This window comes from Gavia stellata, chromosome 11, assembly GCF_030936135.1.
Source record: "Gavia stellata isolate bGavSte3 chromosome 11, bGavSte3.hap2, whole genome shotgun sequence".
Lineage (NCBI taxonomy): Eukaryota > Metazoa > Chordata > Aves > Gaviiformes > Gaviidae > Gavia > Gavia stellata.
The window spans coordinates 896,585-920,813 of NC_082604.1; the positions used below are offsets into that span (position 1 = coordinate 896,585).

Consider the following 24,229-nt stretch of genomic DNA (forward strand, 5'->3'; position numbering starts at 1 on the left):
CAACGCTAAAGCCCGGTGCACCAGGAGGATGGGGAAGTCCCAGTACAGGGTGGGCAAAGGGCAGTTGGGACTCATGGACCCCAGTGGAACTGACACCGGGCAGCTTTTAAACAAAACCCCGTCGAGGATTTTGGCAGCGTAGTGGGCAAGGAACCAGGCAAGGAAAGAAGATGTCACAGCTGGGGACGAGGGGGCAGGACACGGCGTCCCCGCCGGCAGAAGGGGACCTCACACCGGCTCTCACCTTTAGTCTTGTGCCCTTCGCGCCAGTGGAGTCGGCTCGCTCGCTCCCTGCCAGGTCCACCAAGCTGATTTTGCTGACCTGCAGGCAGAGGTGAGGCTGTCAGCCCCGGCAGGCACAGCAAACTGGTCCCCAGCACGGAGCCGAGGAGGGAGCAAAGACCTCTTGCAAGGTGACACTGCTCTGAAGGCAGAGGTGGGCTCTGCGGGGTCATCCTTGCTGGGATTTGGCCAGGAGCAGGGCTAACATCCCTGCAGGCAGGGCTGGAGGGCACCAGCTGCCAAATATCCCATCCCTCGAGGGACCGTGAGCCCAGAGTGTGCCTGGGACTTATCTCCATCCTGTTTCAACCCCCCATCACACCACACCATCTCATCCCAAGTGCTGTCGAGAGCACACGAAGCCCTTCCCGGGTCTACACAGGTTCCCCCGTGTCCCCAAGACTCTGCTCTCACCTTCTCGGTGGTGATGTCCGTCTCGGCATCGTGCCGCTTCTGCGTGAAGATGATGTTGAACACGGCGTGGGAGCGGCTGCTGGTCTCGTTCATGTTGGTGGCAGCCACTGTGCTGCAGGGAGAGGAGGACAGGGAGGTATGACACTCTGCAGGGGACACTGGAGTGGCTGGCGATGGGGCCAGGGCTCATTTCAAGACAGGGTATATGATGGGAAGACAAGTCTGGAGGACAGGAGAGGACTCGTGCAAAAGTCCAGGCTTTCTCCTGCTAGCTCCGGGGCGTTTTGAAAGCAAAAAGGAGGGAAGGTGAAAATAAGTGTGGGGTACACAACACTCAGACAGGAGGGGACTGCCACCTCCAGAGCAGCCCGACTGGCAAAGCAAGGAAGTTAAGCAGGACCTTCTGGAAATGTCTGCAAGCTCTGCAAATCCTGGCCACCTCTTGCTCCCCCTACTCACCGGGCCTTGTTCCCAGAGTCCATGAGGTCCTGGATGTCATTGTAGGAGGTCACGGCCAGCTTGGAAAGGTCCTCAACGTAAGGGCCCATAAGGGGATGCTCCCTCACCCGCAGGTTCCCCTTGTTCTTGGGGTTCAGGAGGTCCCTCACGCGCTCACAGTATATCTCCATGTAGCTCACCTAGAGCAGAGGAACGGGCAGGGCTAGAGGCCGGCAGGACGTGGACGCTCAGCGCGTAGGCAGAATCAGGTCCCGCCCGCCCACCCCACACCCAGAGACGGGATCCCCCCAGAGAGGGGTCTGCACACCAGCACGGCTTGCAGAGCCGGGTGGGAGGCTGGAGCCGGACTAGGCAGGCAATGGGGTGCCTACCTCCACGGAGTAGGACATGTTGTCGTTCGTCGTGTCGTTGATGCGGGAGAAGAGGTCCTCACACAGCTGCGAAGAGAAGAGCCAGGCTGCTCAGCCCCCCACCAGAAGGATGCTCCTGCCCGGGGTGCCCAGGCCACAGGGATTTCTACCTTCCCACCCCAAAAAACAGAGCCCCCGAGTCCTGGGACAGCTTCTGGGGAGCTGGCAGAACCTCCCCTCCGCTGATATGGGGGACTCAGCATCCCCAGAGCACCCCAGCACCCCGCTGGGCCAGCACGCGGCAGCTCTTGGCAAGCACAGCCGGCGGGGGCTCGGCGCTTGGGCTACCGCTGCTCACAAACACCGGCCTCATGTGGCCAGACCATAATTCATCCGGCCTCGGAGTCGTCTGGCGTGACCCTCCCTATATCCCAGCCCTCCGGTGGAGCCATGCCGGCTCGCTGCCGCGGCAGGGCTGCGGTAGACCTTGGCAAAGCCCAGCCCCACTCCCGCCCTGCTCCCCTCTTCCCTCCCCGCTCCGCTTTTCCTTTGGGCATCTCATTGGGAGTGGCGGAGCATGCAGCTTTTCACCAGGCGGTACCTGCGGGATGATGCCTTGCTGGTCCTTCTCCTGCTTCCCCATCATGGTGTAGGATTTTCCGGCACCCGTCTGCCCGTAGGCGAAAATGCAGACGTTATAGCCTTCGAAGGCGTGTTGCAACATCTCCTCGCCGATGTCCCGGTACACTTGCTTCTGAGATGCATAGTTGATGTCTGCGGGCTGCAGAGAGGAGGGGGACAAGGAAAAATTGGGAAAGGAGGTTCTCCTGCCTGTCCCCAGCCCAGCCCAGCGCTCCAGGCGGGCTCAGGCCTCCCGCCGCTTACCGTGGTGTGGGACCAGTAGGAATAGTCAAAGCTGAAGCTTTTTGGTGTCTCTTTGGGCTGCTTCGGGTTCAGGATAGCTAAGGGCAAACAGATGGGAACGTGAGGCCATCTGGTCACCCGCGGTACCCCCGCATCCCGCGTCCCGCTCGTGAGGGGAGAAGGGTGACGGGGTTCAGTCCGAATCAGTCCTGGAAAGCAGGACCGGGTCCTTCCAGCTCCGCAGATGGGTCCCGAGCCCCCAGACCCCAACAGTCCCAGCAGAGGAGGCGGGTGCCACGGCCGGCAGCGCCTGCACCAGCCCAGGGAGCCGGGCAGGCCCTTGCCCAAACGTCCTGCCGGGCACGGCGCGGGGGAAACGGCTCCTTCCCTTGGGCTCCTTCCCGTTCTGGCATCTGCCCATGGGAGCCCGGCACCGGAGGATCACAGCCTTCCTTCACCCCGCAGCCGGGGGAGCCGTGCCCAAGGCCAGACATGTTGGCGCTGCGGGGTGGGAGCAGCCGCGGCCCCATCGGGGCTCCCCCAGACCCCCTCGGGCTCCTGCCTCTCCTCCCCTGCGGCTTCTCTTGGGTACCCAGCCCCAGCAGAGTGATTAATGCCTCGTGTGACACCGCCAACAGAAACAAGAGCCTGCTTTTTCCCATCCGCTGGTGAAAAGGACGTTGCCATGGAAATTGGAGACTGCATCACTTCTCTTCCTCGCTCGACACTTTTTTTTTCCCCCCCATAGAGCCTTTACGACAGGTTTTTTTCTGGAACAACAGATGCATCAGAAGAAACCCAAACCGGCAGGGTAATCACGAGATCCAGCCATCAGCCATGTTAGGCGACATTGAAATGACCTTGCGGGCTGGCGCAGCGCAGCTCCCGTGCCCACACCCCCCAGCTGCTCCCTGCCACCGCTGGGGACGAGGAGGCCGTGCAGCGCCAAGGCCGACGGAGCTCCCTCCATCGCAGCCCCAACCTGCCCTGCGCCGGGGCCAGTGCTCGGCCGGGGCTCTCGCCCGCTCGGGACCTTCCCAAGCAGCCCCCGGCATGGCGCCCCGTGGGGTCGGATGCCCTGGTGCGTGGCGTTACGGATACGGATGCTTTCTGCTCCAAATTCCTCCTCCATTGCCACGACAGATTCTCCCCCGGGAGGGATCCGCCGCTTCTGGCCTGAGACCCGTCCATCCCTGCCCACAGAGGCAGCGAGGCGGGATCAGGATCCAGCGCCGGCAGCGAAACCGCAGCACGGTGCTGCTCGGGTGCCCTTCGCCGTGGGCAGGAGCCCAGCTCCAGCACCGACGAGGGGCCAGGCGCTGGCTCCCTGCCTGCCTGCCCACTGAAGGCAGCATGACTCGGATGCTCCGGATGCCTCCTGCATCCCGCACAGGCTCATTACAGAAGCCAGAGCTGCTCTCTCGGGAGAAAGATTTGGGAAGTGACATCCCCACGGCAACTGCCCATCCCGCAGCTGCAAACGGGGACTTGGAGGTCCCCGGTGAGATCCAGACCGAGACGGCACCAGGACTTTCCGGGCAGCGCTGGCAGCCCATCCCTGCCGGTGGCTGGTTGGGGCGTTGAGGGCGTGTGAGCGGCCGTGGAAAAGAGCAGCGGGTGCGGAGGCCACGCAAGAAGTCGGGTGGAGCATCTCAAATGGCTCCTGGGGTTCGCCTGGCAGCTCCGCCATGCCACCCGGCCCCCCGGCTCGGGTCCGTCTCTGCCCTGCGGACCCTCACCAGAGCAAGCAGAAGCATCACCCCCCCAAAAAAAAAATGAGTCCAACAGGGGCAAAAGCAGGAGTGGGCAGGATGGGGCCGCCCAAGGCGGCTGTTCTGCATCCCAGTGCCAGCCCACGCCAGGCACGGGGCAGAGGAGCAGCCGGGGATGGCACCGAGCGGCTCCGGACATCCCAGCTGCAGCTGCCCAGCATGCCGGAGACCGGGACACAGGGTAGAAGGGAGCACCCCCAGAGCAGCGGGTCTCCCGTCCCCGAGCTGAAACGCTCTCCCCGTGACCCTTTTATTCCCGTTTATTTGTGCCCACATGGCTGGATGCTGCTGGTGGGGTTTTTTTCCTCTCCTGTGACCAGGCATCCCACGGCTTTTGCAAAGCTGCTGCAAAAAGATTTGTGCTCTGGCCAAAGGGGATTAAAAAAGAGGCCGGGGGGGGGGGGGGGGGGCGGGAGGGGCAGAACAGACATACAGACAAGAAGGGGAGGAGGAAAACATCTGGAGATGACCCTCGTCTTCGTCCTGAAGAGCCAGCGGCATGGCAGAGCATAGCAAGTGGGCAAGCACCGAGCAGGATAAAACCCAAGACCCACAGGAGAGAAAATACAATTGCCACATTTTAAAGCCCGCGGAGGCACGGCTCCGGCCGGAGAATATTAATGGCCTTGCGGGATGAAAGCCGGGGTCCCTTCCTCGCCGTCCTGGCGGGCGCTGCCAGGAGAGGGGCCGGGGGTGTTGGTGCCCGGGCTGGTCCCCACGGCCGCACAGAGGCGGGGACGCCGCGGGAACAAAGCGGCAGTGTTGGCGGGCAGGCGGGTGGCCGCGGCGCAGCGAGCCGAGGGGGCGGCGGCTCTAAGTTTGGGGGGAAAAGGGGGGCAGAGAAGGGCTGACCCCTTTCCGCCCTGGCCCCCAGCCCCGTGGGGCTTAATGAATTAGGCAGAACAACATCCCCCGCCCCGGTACGTGCGGGAGGCTCTGCAAATAATCCTGGGAAGGGGGAAACTTGCTTTTACCCTCCCCAAGCACATTTACTTTTGGCTTCTCTGCAAGAACGCAGCGGGCAGAGACAGTCCCGGGCTGCTGGGGGGCAGTCGGCACTGCCGGCATCCTCCTGCGTCCCCCAGCCGGCAGGAGAAGCCACCACCAGATTCCCCCCCCCCGGCACCTGCCCCCCAGCCGAGGGGATTAGCCGAGGGTTTGTCCGTTCATGGAGAAAAACCTCGCTGTCAGCAAAGGGCTGACCGGAGCAGTGCCCCTGCCCGCAGCCCTGCCGGACCCCCCCCGCCCCGGGGCGGACAGGGGGACGAGGGGCCTGGGGCATGGCCGGGGGGGCGCAGACAGCAGGGCTGGGGGCGACGGGATGGGCAGATCACTCGGAGCAAACGCAGCCGTGGCGGAGGTGCGGGATGCCCGATGGTTTTGACAGGGCCTGGGGCGTGGCAGGTCCCCCCCCCACCCATCAGGGCCAGAAGGGACGGTCCCCTGCCTGCACCCAGGGCTGGGTGCTGCGGCTGCTGGGCCAGAAAGGCTTCCTCGCCGCGAGGGGAGCGGCTCCGCACCCCGGGCAGACAGAGCATCCCTGTGGTGGTCGGCACCGGTGTTTCACCCACTGCCGAGGGTGACGCAGAAAGCCCCGGGCGGGCAGGGAGGGAGTTATTTTAGATGCTGTCCCACCTGGAGGCTTCCAGAGCCAAAAAGAAGGGATTCAGCCACCTTTCCCACTCCATACTTCCAGCAGCTGTTATTTAAAGAAGGGTAAATGCTGGACGGGCTCCTGGCGGGACAGTTGGCCCCAAGCCCCTGTGCTACATCCCCCCTCCCCGAGCACACCATTCCCTCAGCAAACCCCGCTCCCACCCCTCCATCCTGCTGGTGTTGCGGCTCCAAGCCCCGTGGAAGCAGGGATGGGTCCTGGCACGCTGCAGCGCGTGGTACCCGGCCAGGCGGTGCCGTCGAGAGCCGCTCGCTGGCTGGTGCGTGGCTTCCACGCTTCAACAGGCAACCACGAGCCGGGCACCCTCGGCCCCACATCCACGCACTGGTGTTTCCAGGCTTTTCTGATTCTTCCTCCCCCTTCGCCTACCAGGGGATGCTGCCCCGTTCGGTACCACCGAAACCCGAGGGATCGGTGCCACGTAGATGCTGCCGCTGCTGTTTCAACAGAGGGACTGCGTTTCCCTGTGGGAAAGGTGACATTCCCCCCTCCCCGATTCCCACCTCCAAACAATGCCAGGTGCTGCGGGCATCCGCACCGGCTCGCTGCCGCGGCCGGACCATACACACTCCTCCCCGGGCAGCACCCAAAGGCTTCCCGAGCCCCTCTGCCCCCCACGCCGGCACTCACTGGTGGTGCTTCCCGACATCTGGATAATGCATTTAGATTCCCGGCTCATCTCCCGAGAGTTGAAGGGCCGGACGCGCACCGCCACCTTCACGGATGCTCCCGCCATCGTGCCGGCCGGAGGTGGGTCCTGCTAGCAGGGAGCAGCGTCTGTCCTGCCAGGAGGGAAGAAAAGGGGGTTAGGAAAGTTTGCATCCCGATCTCCATCTCGCAGCCGTGCCGGAAAAACGAACGGAAAGCCTGTGCAACGAAACCTCCCAGGAATGCCTCTGCTCGAAAGACGACGTTTTCTTTCATCCCCTGACCTGCCCCATGTTTTGCCTCTCCCGCCTCCCCCTTCTATCTCGGGTCAGGACCCCCTGCTCAGTCCCAGGGGACACCCTGGACCCCTTACCCCAGGGCAGCACCCACAGTCTCCATCACCCTGCAGCATCACCGGGTGGGCACCCACAGCGGGGGACAGGGCCACGTAGGCACCATCAGCGCGACCCCCGAGGAGGGGTTCTTCCATCCCGGGGTGCCAACGGCACTGAGCAGGTAGCCCCTCACTTCCAAGCGAGCCCACAACCCCCTGCCCATCACCCAAGCCTCCCGCCTCCGCTCCAGCCCCAGCAGAGCAGGGACTGGGCAGCAGGACCGGGTGGAGGGGGGGGGGCAGGAAAACGATGGCATTCGCGTCGAGAAAGGAGGCGGCTGTTGAACACAACCGCTGGTATTTGCCTCTCATTCAGCTCCCGGTAAACGCAGAAGCGCGGCGTCAGCAGCAGCCGCCGCCCCAGCCCCCAAGCCGGTGGCGATCGCGCTCAGCTGAAGCTCCCAGCTCGTGATCATTTTTCCACTCCTTTTGCTAATAAATTATTAATCACAAACGTCACAAGACGAACTGAACCGCTCTCCAACATCTCCCAGAGCAGCCGCCCAGCATTGGTGTCCAGGCTCTCTGCAGCCAGTCCCACCTTCCCCGAGCCCCAGTTAAGCCTCACTAGCATTGGCTAGAAAAGGATTCTGGGGTTCTTCCCGTGACCAGCAGGTCCTTCGGGATCAGCCCTGACAAAATCCATCCCTGCCTTCCAACGTTCATCCCCTCTCCTGCCTGTCCCCTGCTCCCTGGCTCCCGGCGCTGAGCCTGCCGGCAGAAGAGGAGCTCAGCACCCCGCAGCACGGGCGGGCACCGGCTCCTCCGGCACCCTTGCCTGCGGGACTCCTGCGAGGGTATTTGCAAATGCCCTGGGGCTTTTTGAGCCTGGGCTTTGCCAGTGGGATGCTCGCTCCGGGAGGAAGGAGATCAGGAGCGAGCAATGGCACAGGTCTGGTTACGCGGACCACGACTCGAAGGAAGCGGAGCAGTAAGGATGGGTCCTCAACACGAGATGGGTTTTTCCCATGGTGGAAATGAAAAGTACAGCTGAATTTGTGGAAAAGGAGAAAAAAAAGAAGAAGAAAAACATAAATCCACAGGATGGAAAGCGTCCCCAGAGAAGGGGATGGCTTTAAAACTAACAGGTTTGACAGCTCCGGTTTCATTTCCGAAGGGGGTGGAGGAAAACCAACGTATGCTCTACCCAAAGGCAGGTATATTCATGGCGCAGTGGAAAAATTTGCAGCCAGAAAGTATTATAAGCTCGGCGCTATCTTTCAAAAACTCTTCCCGTTTTAAAAGCAAGGCTGCATCCCCGACAGCAGGAGGAGGACAAATCTTCTCCCATTAGAATTCCCAAACCCTCCTCTCAACGCCCCGCTGAGATGTTTCTGGAGCTCCCACTGCTTTCAGCCAGCAAGCACACCCTTAAATCCCACCAGCTCCAAAGTTCAAGCATTTGGTCTCAGGCTTTCTTGAGCGCGGATCATTTTAAGCGGGCGTTTAACACCACCGTTGAGTCCCTGCGCCAGCGAGTGGGCTGCCGCGCGCCAACGGGCCTCTGCCTTCCCCACTCTGCTGCTTTCTCAGTTGGGGGAGAAAGGACAAAATAAACGGGACTGCTTGCCAAAGGGGAATGAAAAGTTGGTTTTCCCATGAAACGATGGGATATATTCCTGGGTGGAAGGGCTGCATCCTCACGAGGCCATAGGCTCGAGCTCCTCCACCCTGTGGCACCGCTGGCGCTCGGGGATGAGGGCTAAACCCCACGCAGCAGCCGACACCTGCCCATGGCAAACGCTTCCCTCTCCTCCTCCACAGCCGGGAGAGCTTCCTTCCCCCCGCTTTGCAGTCTCTCCAGCTCCCAGGGCTGCGAAGAGGTGGGTCAGGCCCCCGGGCTCCCGCCTTGCGTCGCAGCCATCGGCAAGAGCCACCAGCACCGGAACAGGACACCCATCAGCGACCCACCGCTGCCCACCACGGGCGCCTTCAGACCCTGCCCTCGTTCCCTCCCACCCCTGCGCCGTTCCCATCACAGCCCCCATCTCTTCCCACGAAGATACCCCGGCTTCTCTTTTGTCCCACTTTTCCGGGCACCTCGTCTTGCCGCGTGCCCTCCATTAGCGGCTGCTCACCCTCCTCTGCCGGGAGTGCTCGTTCAGCCCCACACCAGTACCCCCCCAGCCCACCTTCGCTGGCCGTGAGAAGCCCCCTCCCCACCAGCAGAACCTTTCCTCTCTCCCTGCCATCCGTATGCCCGCATCCCAGCACATTCCCAGCAAGCCATCCGGCTTGCCTAGCCCAGTGGCACGGGCTGCTCTCCATGCCGGTATTCCCTGCTGCAGAGCCACATGCTCGGCTCCATTTTCTCTCTCCATCCATTTCCTTCAGCTTCCTCGGTCGGCAACGTGCCGCTTCCCTCCTGCTCCTCCGCAGCTCTCTAGTCCCACCTTTGCCACAGCGGCACAAGGACCACCAGCAACACCGTGCCCCCTCGGGGAGCACCGGCAGCTCCTTCCCGGCTCCTTCCTGAGCCTCCTCTCCTTTCCCTGACTCATTTTCCCTGCTCAGCCGTGGGGAGGAACTCAGCCTGCAGCCCACGTAAAGCGCCAGGACCGCCAGCCATCGCTGGCCACAGGCTCTCGGCATCCCACGGAGAGCGGGGACACCCCGCAGCGGGCACACCCTGCAGCGGGCAGGCCGAGGACGGGCAGGGCAGGGGCAGGCGGGTGGCTCGAGCCCAGCCAGCTCGCCCTGCCTGGGGACAGTCAGCCGCCGCCTGCTTAATCCGCCATCGAGAGAAATCCGATAAGCCGCTATCGGCCTTTCGCTGGGAGCCGGCCAGGATGGCGGCCCCGCTCCCGGCTCCGTCCCCACCTCCTCTCGGGGCCACCCCACACACAAGGGAGACAGTGGAGGAGGACAGCAGAGTCCCCGGGGCCGGGTCCCACGTCCAGACCTGCCCCCCAACTCCACAGGGTATCTCTTCCCCGCTTCCCATGCAACCCACTGCGCTCTGCCCCATCCCTACCGGCACACCCGCCGGCCCTCAGGGATGAGCGAAAGGCCCGGAGAGCGATGATTAACTGGATCAGCTAAGATTAATTAGGCGGAGATTAGTTAACGAGAGCTCTCTTAGAGCTACCGACTGGCAGCCCTCCTGCCACTGCTGAGAGGTGACCAGTGGGAGAGGGAGCATTGTCCCCAAATGCCACCCACAGCGAACTCTTCCCCTAAGGATGCTGCAGGGACCAGCCGTGCTGCCGGTCCCCGGGTGCTGCCGGACACCGGGCTTCGAGTGTCACCACAGCCAGGACGCCCTGCGCCGGGCAGGGGCTGCCTCGCCGGGGCCGCGGGCAGCTCTGGCAGATGAAGAGCTGCCTGCGCCGAGGGAAATCCACGGCGAGTTTCTCCTTTTGTCTGCACGCATCCCCACGTCACCTTGGTGGCGAGGGCGGACGCCCCGTCTGGCTGCGTCTCCCGAGCCACGGTGCTCTCAACCGCCGGCGGCCTTTGTTTTAACGAGCCCTTCTCCTGCACCCCTCGTTGGGGCCCCCCAGCTCCGTCTGGGACCACGGGACCCTGCCATCCCTCCTCTGGGGACAACGGGGACAGTGGGGGACCCTGGGGGCAGCTGGTCCGGATGACGCGGCACCATCGGCACCCGCCAGCCGAGCCTTCCGCCCTGCGCAGCGCAAGGGGCCGTGACGGTGCCATTTTCCCCGGAGCAGCACCCGCGGGCGGGGAAGCAGCGGAGAGGACAGCCCAGGGCAGGTGCCCCCCGTCCCCACCTGAAATCCAGCCCCTCGCTTCCCGGGTGCCATCATGGGCACCCTGCCCTGCGCCTCCTCGCCTCCCACCCACCCCGATGGGGGACGCAGCTTCAGGGCACTGTTTGCGGCTCCCTGAGAATTTCAACGCGGATTAAATTTGCCGGTGGCAAATTTAAGGCCGCGGATGAGGGGTTTTGCTCGCCGCCGGGCAGCTCCCCGTCCTTGTCGCAAAGGCAAGTCACCTCACACTCCGTCACCCGTTTCCTCCATCCTCTCTTCCGCACGCTAAAACCCACAGCAGGGAAAAGCCGTGCACGGAAAAGGCAGCGAGCTCCGGCGGGTTACCTGCGTGGCTGGGCATGGAGAGGGGTGGGAAGCCGGAGGGGGGGACACACACCACATCTCGACACCCCCCGGGGTTCGGGGGCTGCAGCTCTGGCCACACGCAGGGAGGTGGCGGGGAGGGGGGTGGTGGCATCTGTGCCAGCGCCAGCTGCCACCTCCCAGACAAAATGGAGGTCAGCGGCAGCGAGCGGGGATGGCAGAGCCCACCACACCCCTGGCCGTACCTCGGGGCGGGGAGGAGGGGGATGATGCTGCTCCCCTCCCCATGCCACCGAGGCCACCTTGCCGAGGGGCCGCTGCGGGCGCTGGGGCGTGGAAGGACGGCTGTGGGGTGGCAGGGGAGATGCTGGGTTGGTTCCTTGTCCTCCCCGAGCCCCGCAGCCGCGGTGTGGGACCTGAGCAGGCGGGAGACCCCGGCACACAGGGCGTCAGCGGGGTCCAGGGGAGGGGACATGTCCCCATGGGGGAGGAGGAGGAGGAAGAAGACAATGGGGCAGGTGCAGGGCTGCTCGCTGGGAGCCAAGGTGGCCAAGCGCAGGGCTCTGCACCAGCCCCTCCACCCAGGGACCACCCCCTCCTCAAGCCAGAAGCCATCGGCGCTGGCCCGCGGTGACATGGCGGCCTTCACCCAGCTGCCCCCAAGGTCAGCGGCAGCAGCTCGTCCTTGGGGGGCAAGCACAAGCCTCGGCTTTGCAGCGCCTTCACCAGCCATCCCCCCCCCCCCAGGGCGAGGACCCCGGCCGGGGGCGCCCACCACTCCCTCCAGCGCCGTTGTTGACTCTGAAACATAATGATGACGGCGCAAGATGGCTCAGCCGCACGGCCAGAACCACCTGACTCGGAGGGGCGAGCGGGGGCAGCTCTGGGGTGAAAAGGGGGCCGGGTGCCCCCTCCCACGGGCTGCGGGGATGGCATCCTCCCCCTCCCCACCCCAGGCTGGTACCGGGGCTGCAGAGGCGTCGCCCCGTTCCCGGGAAGCCCCCCCCCCCAGCGGGATCCTTCTGGAAGCCGAGGCGGCACCCGCGGGCAGCCCCCGCCCGGCCTCCCTCCCCCGCGCCTCGGGGGGCCCCGTAAAATGGCCGCCGGCCGCAGCCCCCCGCCCCGTCGGGCCCCCGGGAGGGCGCGTCCCGCTCCAACTCCCCCCCCGCCCCGCGCCGCGCCGGGGCCGAGAGGGGCGGCACCGGCATCCCGGGGCAGCCCCGGGCCCCCCCCTCGGCCAACGCCCGGGGACCGCGCCCGCGCTGCCGCAGCCCCGCCCGGGCGCGGCGGGGCTGCTCCGTCCCGCACGGTGCCGCCCGCCCCTACCTGTGCCCGTGCCCGTGCCCGGTTCGGCGGGGCGCAGCGCTCAGCCGCGGGCGGGGGGCGCCGGCATGAGGCCGAGCCGCGCGGTGCGGTGCGATGCGGTGCCGGTGCCGGTGCGGGTGGCGGTAGCCCCGCCCCTGCGGTCCCCGCCCCGCCCCGCCCCGCGCGCTGGTTGGCTGCCGCCGCCCGGGAGGAGCGGGGAGGGGGAGATGGACGACCGGGAGGGCGCGAGCTGGGGATGGAGCGGTGACGTCAGCGCATCCCCCCCCCCCCCCCCCACCTCGGTCCGCGCTGCGGAACCGCCGCAAGGGCGCGGGGAGGGGCGGGGCTCCCTGCGTCGCCCGGCAACCGTCGCCTGGCAACCGCCCCCCCCCCATCCCCGGCTCCCCCGGGCGCGGTACCCCGGCCCCGCCGGCTCGCTGCCGCGGGGAGCGCTGCCCCCCCACCACCCCGGGGCCTCCCGCCAGGCCCGGGCCCCCCTCTCCGGCCCCCGGCGGCCCCGGCTGGCAGCACCCACCGCCAGCGCAGAGCTTCTTCCCCCGCTCCGGCCTGACGAGCCCCCCGCCCCGCAGCCCCCCGGTTCCCCGTCCATCTGCGCTGGGGAATTCAGAGCCAGCGCGGAAAGAAGATTACGCCTTCGCCGCCAGCTGTTGCCAGCAGCGCATCCTCCATCACCCCTCCACGCCAACCGCGAGGCCACATGTCCCCTCCCTGCCTTGGCCTTTCCCCAGGTCTCCCTGCAGGACAGGAGGCAGAGATGTCTTCATCCACCCACCCATCGCAGCGGTGGTGGGTCTCCAGCAGGTCGTTCCTGCCGGTGTTTTAGGGACCGAGCGTTTCGGAGATGCTGCGAGCATCCGGCAGCAATCCCGATGCAGGGAGTCCCTTCGGCCGGAGGAGCATGTGGCTGGGGTACAGGATGAGGGGCTGGCTTGGGACCTCTGGTCCTCACCTCGGTAGACGATGACCAGGCAGCAGTCCCCAGGCTAACTGTGGTTTCCATCATCCACGTGGTGCCGGCCACACCGGCTCCCAGCTCCTCTCAGAGACGAACATCCGACTGCTCCGGGCAGAAATGCTCTCGCCTGGCACAGTGCCAGCCCCACGCATCTGCCCCAAATGCCTTCAACATGTGTCAGGGCGGACTTTTCACCCCATAACCGTCATCCCCAGCCCAAAGCTTTGCTCACTGAGTGGCTCCTCTGGCCTGGGACCGGCTCCTGGACCTGCCAGGAGCTGGCAGCGGACAGTTCGTTTGCGTTGCAGGGTATGGACGGCAGAGCACGTGCCGGAGGATGGGCATGGTACAATGGACTGTGGGCGCACGTGGCGGGTGACAGGCACAGCATATTGAACAGGCACGCGCGGCCTGTGGCATCATTAGGACACGCTGGGATGCCCGCAAGCCAGGCTGAGCCCCCAGAGCGCTGCTCGCTGCGGCAGGGACTGCGGCCGTGTCCCACCCTCTGCCCTTCTGCAAACCATCCCGATGGCCAGCCTCCTCCGGGCGGCTGTCGCTCGGCCAGGCGTTCTTCTGCAAGGCAGGTCCTTGGTCAGGGAGAACCTGGCTGACAGAGCTTTGCGCTGCTGGACGAGTCATGACCGTGGCGGTTGTGCCAGGCCGATCCCAGCATGACCATCCCATGGCACAGGACCTGCGTGCCCAGGAGCAGGGATCCCACCTGCTGGGATGGTGTTGGAAACCATCAACCACGGTGTCCTGGGGGCCGTGGGGACGGGGTCAGCATGGTGCTTGCCAGTCCCAGAGGCTGGTGTGCCTGCGAAGCACCCCACACACACACTAGCAAGGGGGGATGCCCCCAAAATTATGTGGCTGAGACAGCAGGGACGGCACTGGTGGCACATTAACCAGACAAGGAGGGGGCCGGGGCAGAGTCCAGGCCGGTGGGGGGAGCGCTGAGCCCTGGGGTCAGGGTCCATTGGGACGCTGGACACTGCTAGCACGGGATGCACTGCGCTGCGGTGCGGGGTGCTGCATGGGCAGCCTCCACTGCTCCTCTCCTCCAGGCTCGACTCCTGGGGATGGCAAGGCGCACCATAGCCACCAGCCTGCTCCGCGTCCCCCCGCCCCAGGAGCTGCTCCGGCCCCTGACCGTGCCAGAAAGGCTACTGCTCGGGCCTGGGCCCAGCAATGTGCCCCCCCGCATCCTGGCTGCAGGCGGCCAGCAGCTCCTGGGCCACATGCACCCCGAGGTGCTGCAGGTGAGCTGCCCCAGCCCAGCCTTCCTCCCCTTCCCTCCTGTCCCTCAGCCCCCACGAGGGGCTGCGACAGCTCTGCCGGGGCGAGGGGGGCAATAGCAGTGCCAGTTGGTTCCCTGCCGCCGCAGGTGATGGATGAGATCAAGGCAGGCATCCAGTACGCCTTCCAGACGGAGAACCGGCTGACCCTGGCCGTCAGCGGCACTGGCCACTGCGCCATGGAGGCTGCCCTCCTCAACCTCCTGGAGAATGGCGACACGGCGCTGGTGGCCATCAACGGCATCTGGGGACAACGCGCCGCTGACATCGCCAGGAGGTTGGGTACGTCGGGGACAGCCGGACGGCACCGGCAGGGCTCAGGGGACCAGGCTTGTGGGCGGGATGCCAGAATGTGACCCCAGGCTTGCTGTCCCCATCCTGGAAGCAGTGGCCAGTAACACGGCTTCCGCAGATGGAGAGCGTTCCAGGTTTTTTCCAGGGTGATGTCCCTCCGTTTACAGTGGTTTATGGCTTTTCCACCGGGTAAATTCGTGGGAGGCTGGAGCCTGGTGGACAGCCGCGCTCCTGGTTCATGCATGATCGATTCCCTCACGGAGCAGGTGTCTGCCCAGAGGGAGGCATGCCCAAAGCTCACTCTCCCTCTGCCCAAATCCCTCCCAGGAGCCAATGTCCACGAGCTGCTGAAGCCCCCGGGCGAGTACTTCACTCCGCAGGACATCGAGGAGGTGAGTGCCAGCCATGGTGTGGGGCAGCGGGAGCGAGCCGGCTCCGGGGGCAGTCACCTTGCCCTCTGTTTCATGCAGGGCCTGGTGCGGCACAAGGCTTCGGTGCTCTTCATCACCCACGGCGAGTCCTCCACAGGGGTGCTGCAGCCGCTGGAGGGGCTGGGCGAGCTGTGCCACCGGTCAGTGCATGGCGGGCACCCGCGGGGGCTGGCAGCACCCCAAGGTGGCCGTGGGGAATTGGGGCACGGGGATTTACACGCCCTGGGGTCTCCTCTGGCTCTGTTGTGCTGGAAGCGGTTGGTGCCAGGGAGACACGCAACCGCAGAGGGGACCGGGATGCCGGGGCTGCAGGCAGAGGGGTGGCTAGAGGAGGTGGCAGGAGGAGGTGGCAGGGACACCAGGCTGAGCTCTGTCCTCCCACAGGCATGGCTGCCTGCTGCTCGTGGATGCGGTGGCATCGCTCGGAGGAGCCCCCATCTTCATGGACCAGCAGGGTAAGAGCCACAGTGCCATCATGGGCACCCAGGGGACAAGGGGGCTCACGCCTGGGCCAGGAGAGGAGGGCAGTGGGATCAGCCCCACCAGCTGCATTTCAGGCTAGCAGCGCTAGAAACTGGTCCAGCTGCAGCCAGCGAGCCTGTTCCCCCCAAGGGACTCTCAGCCGTGCCAGGGTGTCCCCCAAAGCAGGCCAGACACAAGCCAGACCTGCAGCGTGTCCCACCCTGTGCTTCCCACCCACCATTTGCAGCCAGGTTGGGGGGGCTCAGCGTATCCCCGCTGGGAGCCCCCGGTCCCTAAGGAGCTGCCTCCCCTCTCCGGCAGGGATTGACGTCCTATACTCGGGGTCTCAGAAAGTCCTCAACGCCCCCCCCGGCAGCGCCCCCATTTCATTCAGTGAGCGAGCCAGGTAAGGGCAGCCCTGTCCCACCGGCGGGGAAGGCGATGGGGCTGCGGGGAGGCTGTCACCCCCCCACACTTTGCCAGCCATCCGCTCCAGCCCCACTCTGGAGAGCACGCCCAGCAGCAGCTCTGCAGGGTCAGAGCCCAGCTTAGCCCTGGGCAGCGATGGGCGCTGGAGCCAACCTCTGCGCTCGCTTTGGGGGGCCCTCCTGCAGGACTGACCCCACCCTGGAGCCGGTGGGGCCAAGGTCCAGCTCCTCCCCAGCACTCTGCTTCACCAGGGAGAAGATGCTGAGGAGGAAGGCGAAGCCCCCATCCTTCTACCTGGACATGGGCTGGCTGGCAAACTACTGGGGCTGCGACGGGGAGCCGCGAAGGTGAGGGTGGGCTGTCCCAGGATGGATGGCCACAGCCGTCCCACCCACAGCCTTCGCCCCGACTCGGGTGATACCTTCCCTGCAGGGCTCAAGTCCTGCCTCCCCGTTGCCCTGTCCGCTGGTTGCAAAGCGGCCCTGGGGTATTTGCATCCCCTCTGCCCTGGGTGAAGAGGAGGGAGGACGTCACACCCCGGTTCCCCCCTACCTGCTTTGCTGCAGGCCAGGCCGAACCCGCCCGGGTGCCCCTTGGGTTTTGCAGGTACCATCACACGGCACCGATCAACAGCTTCTTCAGCCTGCGGGAAGGCTTGGCCATGCTGGCGGAGCTGGTGAGCGGCGCCGGGCAGGCAGAGGGACACCGGCAGTGCTGGTGGGGTTTGGGGGAGCGGTGGGTGCCAGGACCTTCTCCTTCCTCTCTGCCCACAGGGTCTGGAGAGCTCCTGGGAGCGCCACCAGGCCAACTGCGCCCAGCTGTGCCAGGGGCTGCGCGACATGGGGCTTGAGCTCTTCGTGAAGGAGGAGGTGGGTGCAAGGCGAGCCCACCACCATGGTGCAGGGGCAGCGTGAGGACCTGGCCCTGCACAGCTGGAGACGTGCCTGGGCAGCTTTTTATACTGGAGAAAAAACTCTCCCCCCCAGTGATGCTCCCCGCTGGCAGGCTGCCGGGCTTACCAGGGACAGGGCTGCGGCCAGGAGCCGCAGGTTTAACCTGGTTTCTCTCTTCCCCAGAAGGCGAGACTTCCCACCATCACCACCGTCACGGTGCCCAAGGGCTACGACTGGAAGGAAATCACAGCCTTTCTCATGGACAACCACGCCATCGAGATCGCTGGGGGCCTGGGCCCCTCGGTGGGCAAGGTGGGCAGCGTCCTACCCTCCCACTGCCCATGGCCGGGCACCAAACCCGGCTGCGGCCGCATCCATCGGTAGCGCGCCCCATGATTAACTGGTGCTCTCTGGCTGCAAACAGCAAACACAAAGCTGGACGCATCCCATCGCCTGCAGCAACACATAGTGGCTCCTAACCACACACAATTGCTGCGCATAATTGAATAACCATGCACATAATTAGCCGGGTGACACGTCTTTAGAGGAAACGTGTTATATCGGGCAAGCGGGGAGTTGCGCACATGCACTCAACGCTCGCAGGGAGACGGCACCGAGCACGGCCGCAAAGGTGGGCGCTGCAGGGAGACACTCGCTCTTCTCTTCCCAGGTCCTGCGAATTGGCCTCATGGGCTGCAACTCGACCAGCGGCAACGTGGACCGTGTGCTGCATGCCCTGCGAGATGCCCTCGGGCGCTGCCGCCGCAGCAGGCTCTGAGCACCCCTGCAAAGAGGGGGCCCGGATAAGGTGGCACAGCACTCTCCCCCCATGCCTGGCTGCAGGCAGCTGGCAGGCAGAGGGGCTCCGCTGCCTCCCCAGGGAGCTGGCAAGAAACACTGCAACACCAAGCAACCCAAGCCAGAGCGAAGCTGGAAGAGCAGGGGATGCGGAGGTGAGGGCTGCAGCTCAGCAGACGTGGGACCTGGCCCAAAACCCCTTCCCCAGGTCCTCTGTGCAGGGTCACTCCCCACAGTCATGGCCTGGCCCCCCAGCTCCTCCCCTTCCCCCAGCCCCAGGGCACGGCAGCCCCACTGCAAGCCGAAGGGAGGGCTGGATGCAGGATCCAACCACAGGCCCCTTCCCCTCCCACCACCATCAGCCTTGGCTGTCCCTGCACCAGAGCCCGGCAGGATGCCATCCGTCCCCCCCCCCCGGATTAGGTACCCCAGGATGAAACACCTGGCCTGGCGCCCAACTCTACCGGGGGAGCCGAGAGGCCGTGCATCCCCATCCAGCTGCAGCAGATGTGCATTCGCTCCCCGGTACCATCTTTCCTCAATAAAGTGACACGGCAGCGTGCTGCTCCCTGGCCCCGTGGCTCGTCTTGCACGCCCCTGAGTTTTGAGACACCCGGATGGGGCAGAAGCGGGGTCCCGTTCAGCTCTGCTGGGGGATTTCTCGCCGGATCTTGGAGAGGAGCTGGGACATTGCCGAGCGGCGCATGCCATCCTGGATCCGGTACACCTGGAACTGAGCGGAGGCAGGTGGGGAGTGAGGGGAGAGGGATCCCCACTCTGCTCGAGCCCCACACCCCAGCATCACCAGCCTCCCGCAGCCTCCACGGCGGGGTTGGGCAGCGCATACCAGCGGCTGCCAGGGGCCGGAGGGCTCTGGGGGACAAATTCCAGCGCATCCTAAGCTGCCCAGCCCAGGCGGTTTCTGGCGCTGCCGCGCGCTGGCTCACGAGACCAGGCCAGGGTCTCCGGTCCCCATTACCTGGCTGAGCAGGATGTCAAAGTAGGCTGTGTCCCAGAAGGACCCGTCCTTGGCGGGGAGTTGCAGGAGGGCTCGGGTGCCAGGGTCTGCCTGCCAGCCGTCAGTGCGTGCAGGGAGGCCAAAATGGAAACGGAGGAAGCGTCGGGGGTCCTGGGCAAAGCTCTCCACCTTACGGTAGAGGGAGGCCAGGTCTGGGGGCTCTCCTTGGAAGAGGTTCTCCTCCGGGTGCAGGAAGTGGGGCAGGTGCCGAGTGGCCAGGCAACGGAGGAGGATCACCAAGAGTCTGTAGACAGAGCCCTCCAGGTCCTGCCAGTCCTCTGGGGAGGGGAAGAGCTCCGTGCTCCACAGCAGCACCATCTGCAGGGAGGGAGAGAAGGGTGTGGGATCGGACACTCCCCACAAAGGCCGTGCCTTCACACCCTGCACGTCACCGCGCAACGACCCGTGGGGCTGAGCCCTCAACAAGGATATCACATCCTCGGCAAACTAGGGCTGCACAGGGTCTCGGAACTGCTGCTTCGCCTGCTGCAGGCACAGCCGATGCCCCACCACCCCTTAGTTTTGAACCTTTGCTTCACTCCCCAAAAAACCCCCATCTCAGCTCTGAGGCAGGTCCCAGCTCCACAGCAGCTCCGAAACAATACGCCCAAGCTTTCCGCAGGCACGAAGCAATAGTGAAAAACCCTGCTGGTGGTTTCCATCAGCCGCTGGCAAGGCAGGTGAATCCCCAGCAGCTGCCACGACAGCTTCCTCAGCACTGCGCTGGCAAACAGCCCAGCACCGATGCCTTTTGGCGACACGGCGTAATAGGCAACGCACACAGTGGGCTGGAGCGGAAGATGCTTTTTTGCAGGACAGATGCATACTATGCCCTTTTAAAAAAAAAATTAAAAAATCAAAGAACGCAACGTAAAGCAAAACCCAGAGGATTTGGATTACTTGGAGCTGGAGCCGTTCTCTCAGCAGATGACTTTGCCTCTTTCTCCACCCCGGCCCGGAGAGCCGCCACAAGGCAGGGCACGCCTGGATTGTGCCATCAGGTGCTGTCCCCAGCATGGCCCCTTTCCCGACCAGCGTCACCAGCTGGCGTGGGTCCAGAGTGCAGAAAACAGGTTGGGTGGGGAGAGGAGGGTTTTGTCGGAGGAAACGCCACCCTCAGCCCTGCACGGGCACCTCCCAGCACGCCGGGGCACAGGACGACCAGCGGCATGGCAGGCATGGCAATACAATCCCCAGCATGGCCCGTGCAGACACAGGCAGCCTGTGCCAGGGGATGCCTGGCACATCGGTACAGAGTCCCAGCTCTTAATACGGTGTTTCAGGCTGGAGGTTGCTGGTTCAATCCAGCAAGTGCCTGCCGTTTGCAAGGAAGAAGGATCAATCCCCTCTAACCATGATTGGTGGCATGCATCCTTTCCGGACACAGCCAGGGGCTGGTATATCCCAAAGCACTGCAGGCACTTGAGTTTGTTGCTTGGGATCTTCTTCCAGCAGCGACTCGGCTGTGGCAGGGTTGCAGGGGAGCAGCTCTGCCTGCCCGGAGAGCCACGGTCCCACCAGCAGAACCCACCTACCTTCAGGTGGTTGAAGGTGAGACCACCTTTCCCACCCTCCTCTCCCCAGTCCTGGCTGCGGAGCTGGTCGAGCAGGCGAAGGCTGTCCAGACGAGGTCCCTTCAGTGTGTCCACTGCCCGCAGCAGCTTCAGAATGGGGAGGTGAGTGGAGGATCTGGTGAGAGAAAGTGGGATCCGGTGAGAGGGAGGATGGAGACCCGCATCCTCCCAGCTGGGGAGAGGATACCTGCAGTGACCCGGCACGCGTGGGGATCCCCCCCAGCCACGCATGTGGCCCCAGGCACGCACCATCCTGGATCCACCTCCCGCACCTGCCTCCGGTGAAGAGGGACCGGGGAGATTTGCAGCATGAGGGGGATGCTGCTGAGTAGCTCCTGCCTTCCCGGGAGGGACAAGATGGGAGGCAAAGTGGGGTTGTGCTCCCCTACGTGCAGCGGGGAGGGCTGCAGGCTGCCCCGGAGGGGAGGTTGGTTTGGACCCCAAGGAGGGGCCGAGCATCCGGCTGGACGACATTGTGCCCAAAATAAGCCTGGACTGGTCCAGCCGGATGCTCGGCCCCTCCTTGGGTCGGGGCAGCTGTGCTGGCAGGTGAGATGTGTGTCACCCCGGCCCCCCTCCCACCCACAGTGCGCCCTGGGAGGCACCTCATCACTCTGCTGCTGCCCAGATGCCCAGGCTCGCTCCCGAAGCCTGAGCAGGGATCTGAGAGATCCCACCCTCCATGCAGCTGGGGTTCAGCTCCTGCGAACAATCGGGGGGGGGGGGGGGCTCCTTCAGTTGCACACCCCCCCCCTTCTTTCCTTGAGCTGCCTGAAATTTGGCTGAGGTTTTTCCCCCAACACAGGGCAGCGGGTTTGGGCATCACGAGGGAGTCACTTCACCCCCCTATCAACATGTCCCTCCACTCTCCCATCCCCTTTTTGCCTACACCTGGCAGTGCTGCCGGCCAGGGGGGATCCCCAGGGCACGGTCACCCCACTATGCACGCAGCCAAGCCGCCTACCTCCAGCAATGGGGAGAGGCAGGGATGAAGTGGGCCTCTTCCATGGCCTTCCGGAGGCTGCCTTCAGGGAAGCCCCTGTCGCTCTGCCGCCCCTTGAGCCGGAGCGGCTCCTGCTGCCTCCTCACCACAGGGACGATGTCAAAGCGGACAGTCTTCCAGCCGCCGCGGATCAGCAGGGAGAGCTCCATAGCATCTTCCTGCAGATTTTCGGCGCTGAGGTCACCTAGATGCAGAGGGTTTGGCCACAGTTAGGACGTTACCGCAGCCGGTCCCGCAGGCTGAACCGGGTCTGTGCCGCAACGCCCGTAGGCATGTCCCACCCCGCTCGACTCATCCCTTTCCAATGCTGCGGTTTGGCTGCGGTTCCCTGGCGAAAGCCGTTCTCCAAACCCCGCTGGGGTGGTTTTCGGGAAGGAGCATCACTCCAGTGGGGCTCAGGGCCAGGCCAGCGGGTGTGGGCACAGCAGGAAGCCCCGAGCGTTCAAATGGAGCCATGCTGCTCAGTGGCTGAACAGTGCCAAGAAAAACAACGTGGTCCAAGAAAAATGGACCAGGAAAGGTCTCAGGTTGTGGGGGTAGAAGAAGACCAAGGGCTCTGGCTTGGCTGTGGAGGAAGGAAGGAATGGTGGGCTTGCTGGGGCTGGGTTAAGAGACTTTCAGACCCGCTGGTCCCCTCACATCACCTTTCCATCAGGGCTGAGGTTTACTTTAAGAAGAACCTTTGGAGATGGAAATGCATGAAGAAGCTGATGGGACCCCTACGGGCATTCCCAGGGTCTCTTCCCCACCATGTCCTTCCTGGGGACGCTGGTCCCAGCTGGGGCCCATGTGTGCGCAGGGTCAGACCCATGCCCCAAGGTTCTGGTCCAGCCCTGATGCGCTTCCAGCTCGCCCTCCACACAGCCTCCTCCAGGGAGCAGGAGGCACTCGGAGGCCAGGAGAGATGGGGGGAATGCAGTTAGGGTGAGCCAAGCACAGCAAGTCCCTGAGCAAACCCTCCCTGGGGACTAACGGCAGGGGTGGGTGAACACTGCATGGAGCCATCACCCACCAACAAGGGTGCCATCAGCCCAGGTTAAAGATGCTTAAGGACGACTCTGCTGCCGTGGGATGGCAGGGAGTAATTTGCATCTCCCCTTCCTTAGCTGAGGGCAAAGCCTGTCCCAGCGCACGGCAGGGCGCTCGCTCGCTTGTGCAGGCTTTGGGCGGGCCACGCACCCGGGGACTTACGCCCCAGCCCGTTTGTGCGGGGACCATCGCCGAGCTGGGCTCCCCAGCTGTGCTGGAGGCAGCTCCTGGCTCAGGAAGCGTCCCACCGGCATACGCACCTGGCTGAAGCAGAAAGAGGCGTTGGCAGCGCACGATGGCCGAAACAAGTTGCTCTTTCAGGTGCTGGAGGACTTTGCCCGGAACCAGACACCTCGCACTACCTCCCCGCTCCATCACACCCATGGTGCTGGTCCAGTCCTCCAAGTCAGTCCCTGGAGAGGGCATTTCCAGATAGCAGATGCCCAGCCCCGAACAGTGCCCGGCTGGGGTGTCCCTGGGCTGGCATGCCAGCACCCGCAGGGCATCGCCATCGATCCGCAGGGGGACCTCCACAGTGACAGCATCCTCCGAGGCGCAGAGAGCGAACTCGAAGGCTTCCAGGTTCCTGGCGTAGTCCACGAGGAAGCGGGGCTCTTTGGCGTGGACACCCTCCAGCAGGGTCAGCAGGATGTCCTCGGCCCGCTGGAAATGCTCTAGCCGCTGCCTCTCGCGGGACACAATCACCCCAAGGTAGCTGTGCCAGCGTGAAGCGCTGGCTGCCATGGCAGCTCCACCACTGTCCCGAGCCTGCTCCAAGCAGGAGTAAAAATACGTGGGCAGGGAGGGCAGGGCTGGGAGCCGGCGCGGGACGGGCGGAGGGAAGCCACAGATGGGCGTTGACAAGCACCACTGCTGGGTGAGCGCCAGGGAGAGCTGCCTGGAGCACTGTGTCCCCCCGGGGCAGACCCAGGGAGGGGGAGTGAGTCACACCGCGGGTCCCTGGCAGTCCAAGCAGGATGACAAGGGATGCTCAGCTGGCGGGTTGCGCCAGGACGCTGCTGTGGTCTCCCACGCCTCTCCCGGCAGCGGGGCTGCATGCCGGTAGCATCCCCTCACAGCCAGTGCCAGATGAAGGTGAACCACCGCCCTCCCGCCCTGGCCCAGCCTGGGGCTGCCAGGGCAGGTCTGCTCTGAACTTGTGTTGCGCCCACAGGAGCTGGGAACAGGCTCATGCTGGAGCCGGGCCACGCTGCGGTGGCTGCGGGAGGGCTGCAGGACCCCACGTTCGCCACGCAGGTGCTTGGTGCAGCCCTGCAGGCCCAGCCCTGGGCCCAGCCCTGTGGCCCCACCAGGCTCAGGCTCAAGCTCAGGCTCAAGCTTGCCAAATGTGGGCAGTCCCCGGCGCCCCTTGGCTGGGCAAAGCCCACTGGGCCCAGCGCTGCACCTGGCCCACAGCTCACTCAGGCCCAGGCTCAGGCTCAGGCTCAGGCCCAGGCCCAGGCCCAGGCCCAGGCCCTGGCCCAGGCCCGCCCACTGTAGGCAGCCCCCAGCACCCCTCAGCCAGGCAAAGCCCACTGGGCCCAGCACTGTACCTGGCCCACAGCTTGCTCAGGCCCAGGCCCAGGCTCAGGCCCAGGCTCAGGCTCAGGCCCCGGCCCAGGCCCGCCCACTGTGGATTGCCCCCAGCGCCCCTTGGCCGGGCAAAGCCCACTGGGCCCAGCGCTGCACCCAGCCCACAGCTCGCTCAGGTCCGGGCCCAGGCCCAGGTCCGGGCCCAGGCTCAGGCTCAGGCTCAGGCCCGGGCTCAGGCTCAGGCTCAGGCTCAGGCCCAGGCCCAGGCCCAGGCTCAGGCTCAGG

General features: G+C 64.9%; 3 protein-coding genes across 19 annotated transcripts in view; 1 reads left to right on the top strand and 2 right to left on the bottom strand.

The window, feature by feature from the left end:
- Nucleotides 1–6,552, bottom strand: part of KIF1A (kinesin family member 1A) — a 33,325-nt gene extending 26,773 nt beyond the window's left edge. For all 17 annotated transcript variants that reach the window (XM_059822674.1, XM_059822673.1, XM_059822672.1 and 14 more), the window contains exons 1-7: nt 6,447–6,552; nt 2,391–2,467; nt 2,107–2,286; nt 1,527–1,592; nt 1,156–1,334; nt 697–808; nt 245–322 (exon numbers count right to left, since the gene is read on the bottom strand). In XM_059822674.1, the coding sequence (XP_059678657.1) occupies nt 245–322; nt 697–808; nt 1,156–1,334; nt 1,527–1,592; nt 2,107–2,286; nt 2,391–2,467; nt 6,447–6,552 (798 nt within the window). The remainder of the gene's footprint in view (nt 1–244; nt 323–696; nt 809–1,155; nt 1,335–1,526; nt 1,593–2,106; nt 2,287–2,390; nt 2,468–6,446) is intronic.
- Nucleotides 6,553–11,407: 4,855 nt separating this feature from the next.
- AGXT (alanine--glyoxylate aminotransferase) lies at nt 11,408–17,767 on the top strand. Its single transcript, XM_059822826.1, is given in 12 exon segments — nt 11,408–11,562; nt 14,156–14,444; nt 14,570–14,762; nt 15,102–15,166; nt 15,245–15,345; nt 15,590–15,660; nt 15,989–16,073; nt 16,348–16,443; nt 16,703–16,772; nt 16,870–16,965; nt 17,173–17,301; nt 17,660–17,767. Coding segments are annotated over 12 exon segments (1,458 nt in total).
- Nucleotides 17,768–18,427: 660 nt separating this feature from the next.
- MAB21L4 (mab-21 like 4) lies at nt 18,428–23,273 on the bottom strand. Its single transcript, XM_059822921.1, has 5 exons — nt 22,672–23,273; nt 21,344–21,566; nt 20,341–20,494; nt 18,767–19,123; nt 18,428–18,520 (listed from the first exon to the last, which is right to left on the bottom strand). Exons 1-5 carry the CDS (start codon nt 23,153–23,155, stop codon nt 18,428–18,430), a joined length of 1,311 nt encoding a protein of 436 aa, XP_059678904.1. The 5' UTR covers nt 23,156–23,273.
- Between the last annotated feature and the right edge of the window lie 956 nt (nt 23,274–24,229).

Bases quoted from the DNA above. Each gene is read 5' to 3' on its own strand.
- MAB21L4 (XM_059822921.1), bottom strand. From the start codon at position 23,155: ATGGCAGCCAGCGCTTCACGCTGGCACAGCTACCTTGGGGTGATTGTG. The intron at 21,567-22,671 runs GTGCGTATGCCG...CTCTGCATCTAG, and splicing joins CCTCTTTCTGCTTCAGCCAG to GTGACCTCAGCGCCGAAAAT. The intron at 20,495-21,343 runs GTAGGCGGCTTG...TTCTCTCACCAG, and splicing joins GCCTCTCCCCATTGCTGGAG to ATCCTCCACTCACCTCCCCA.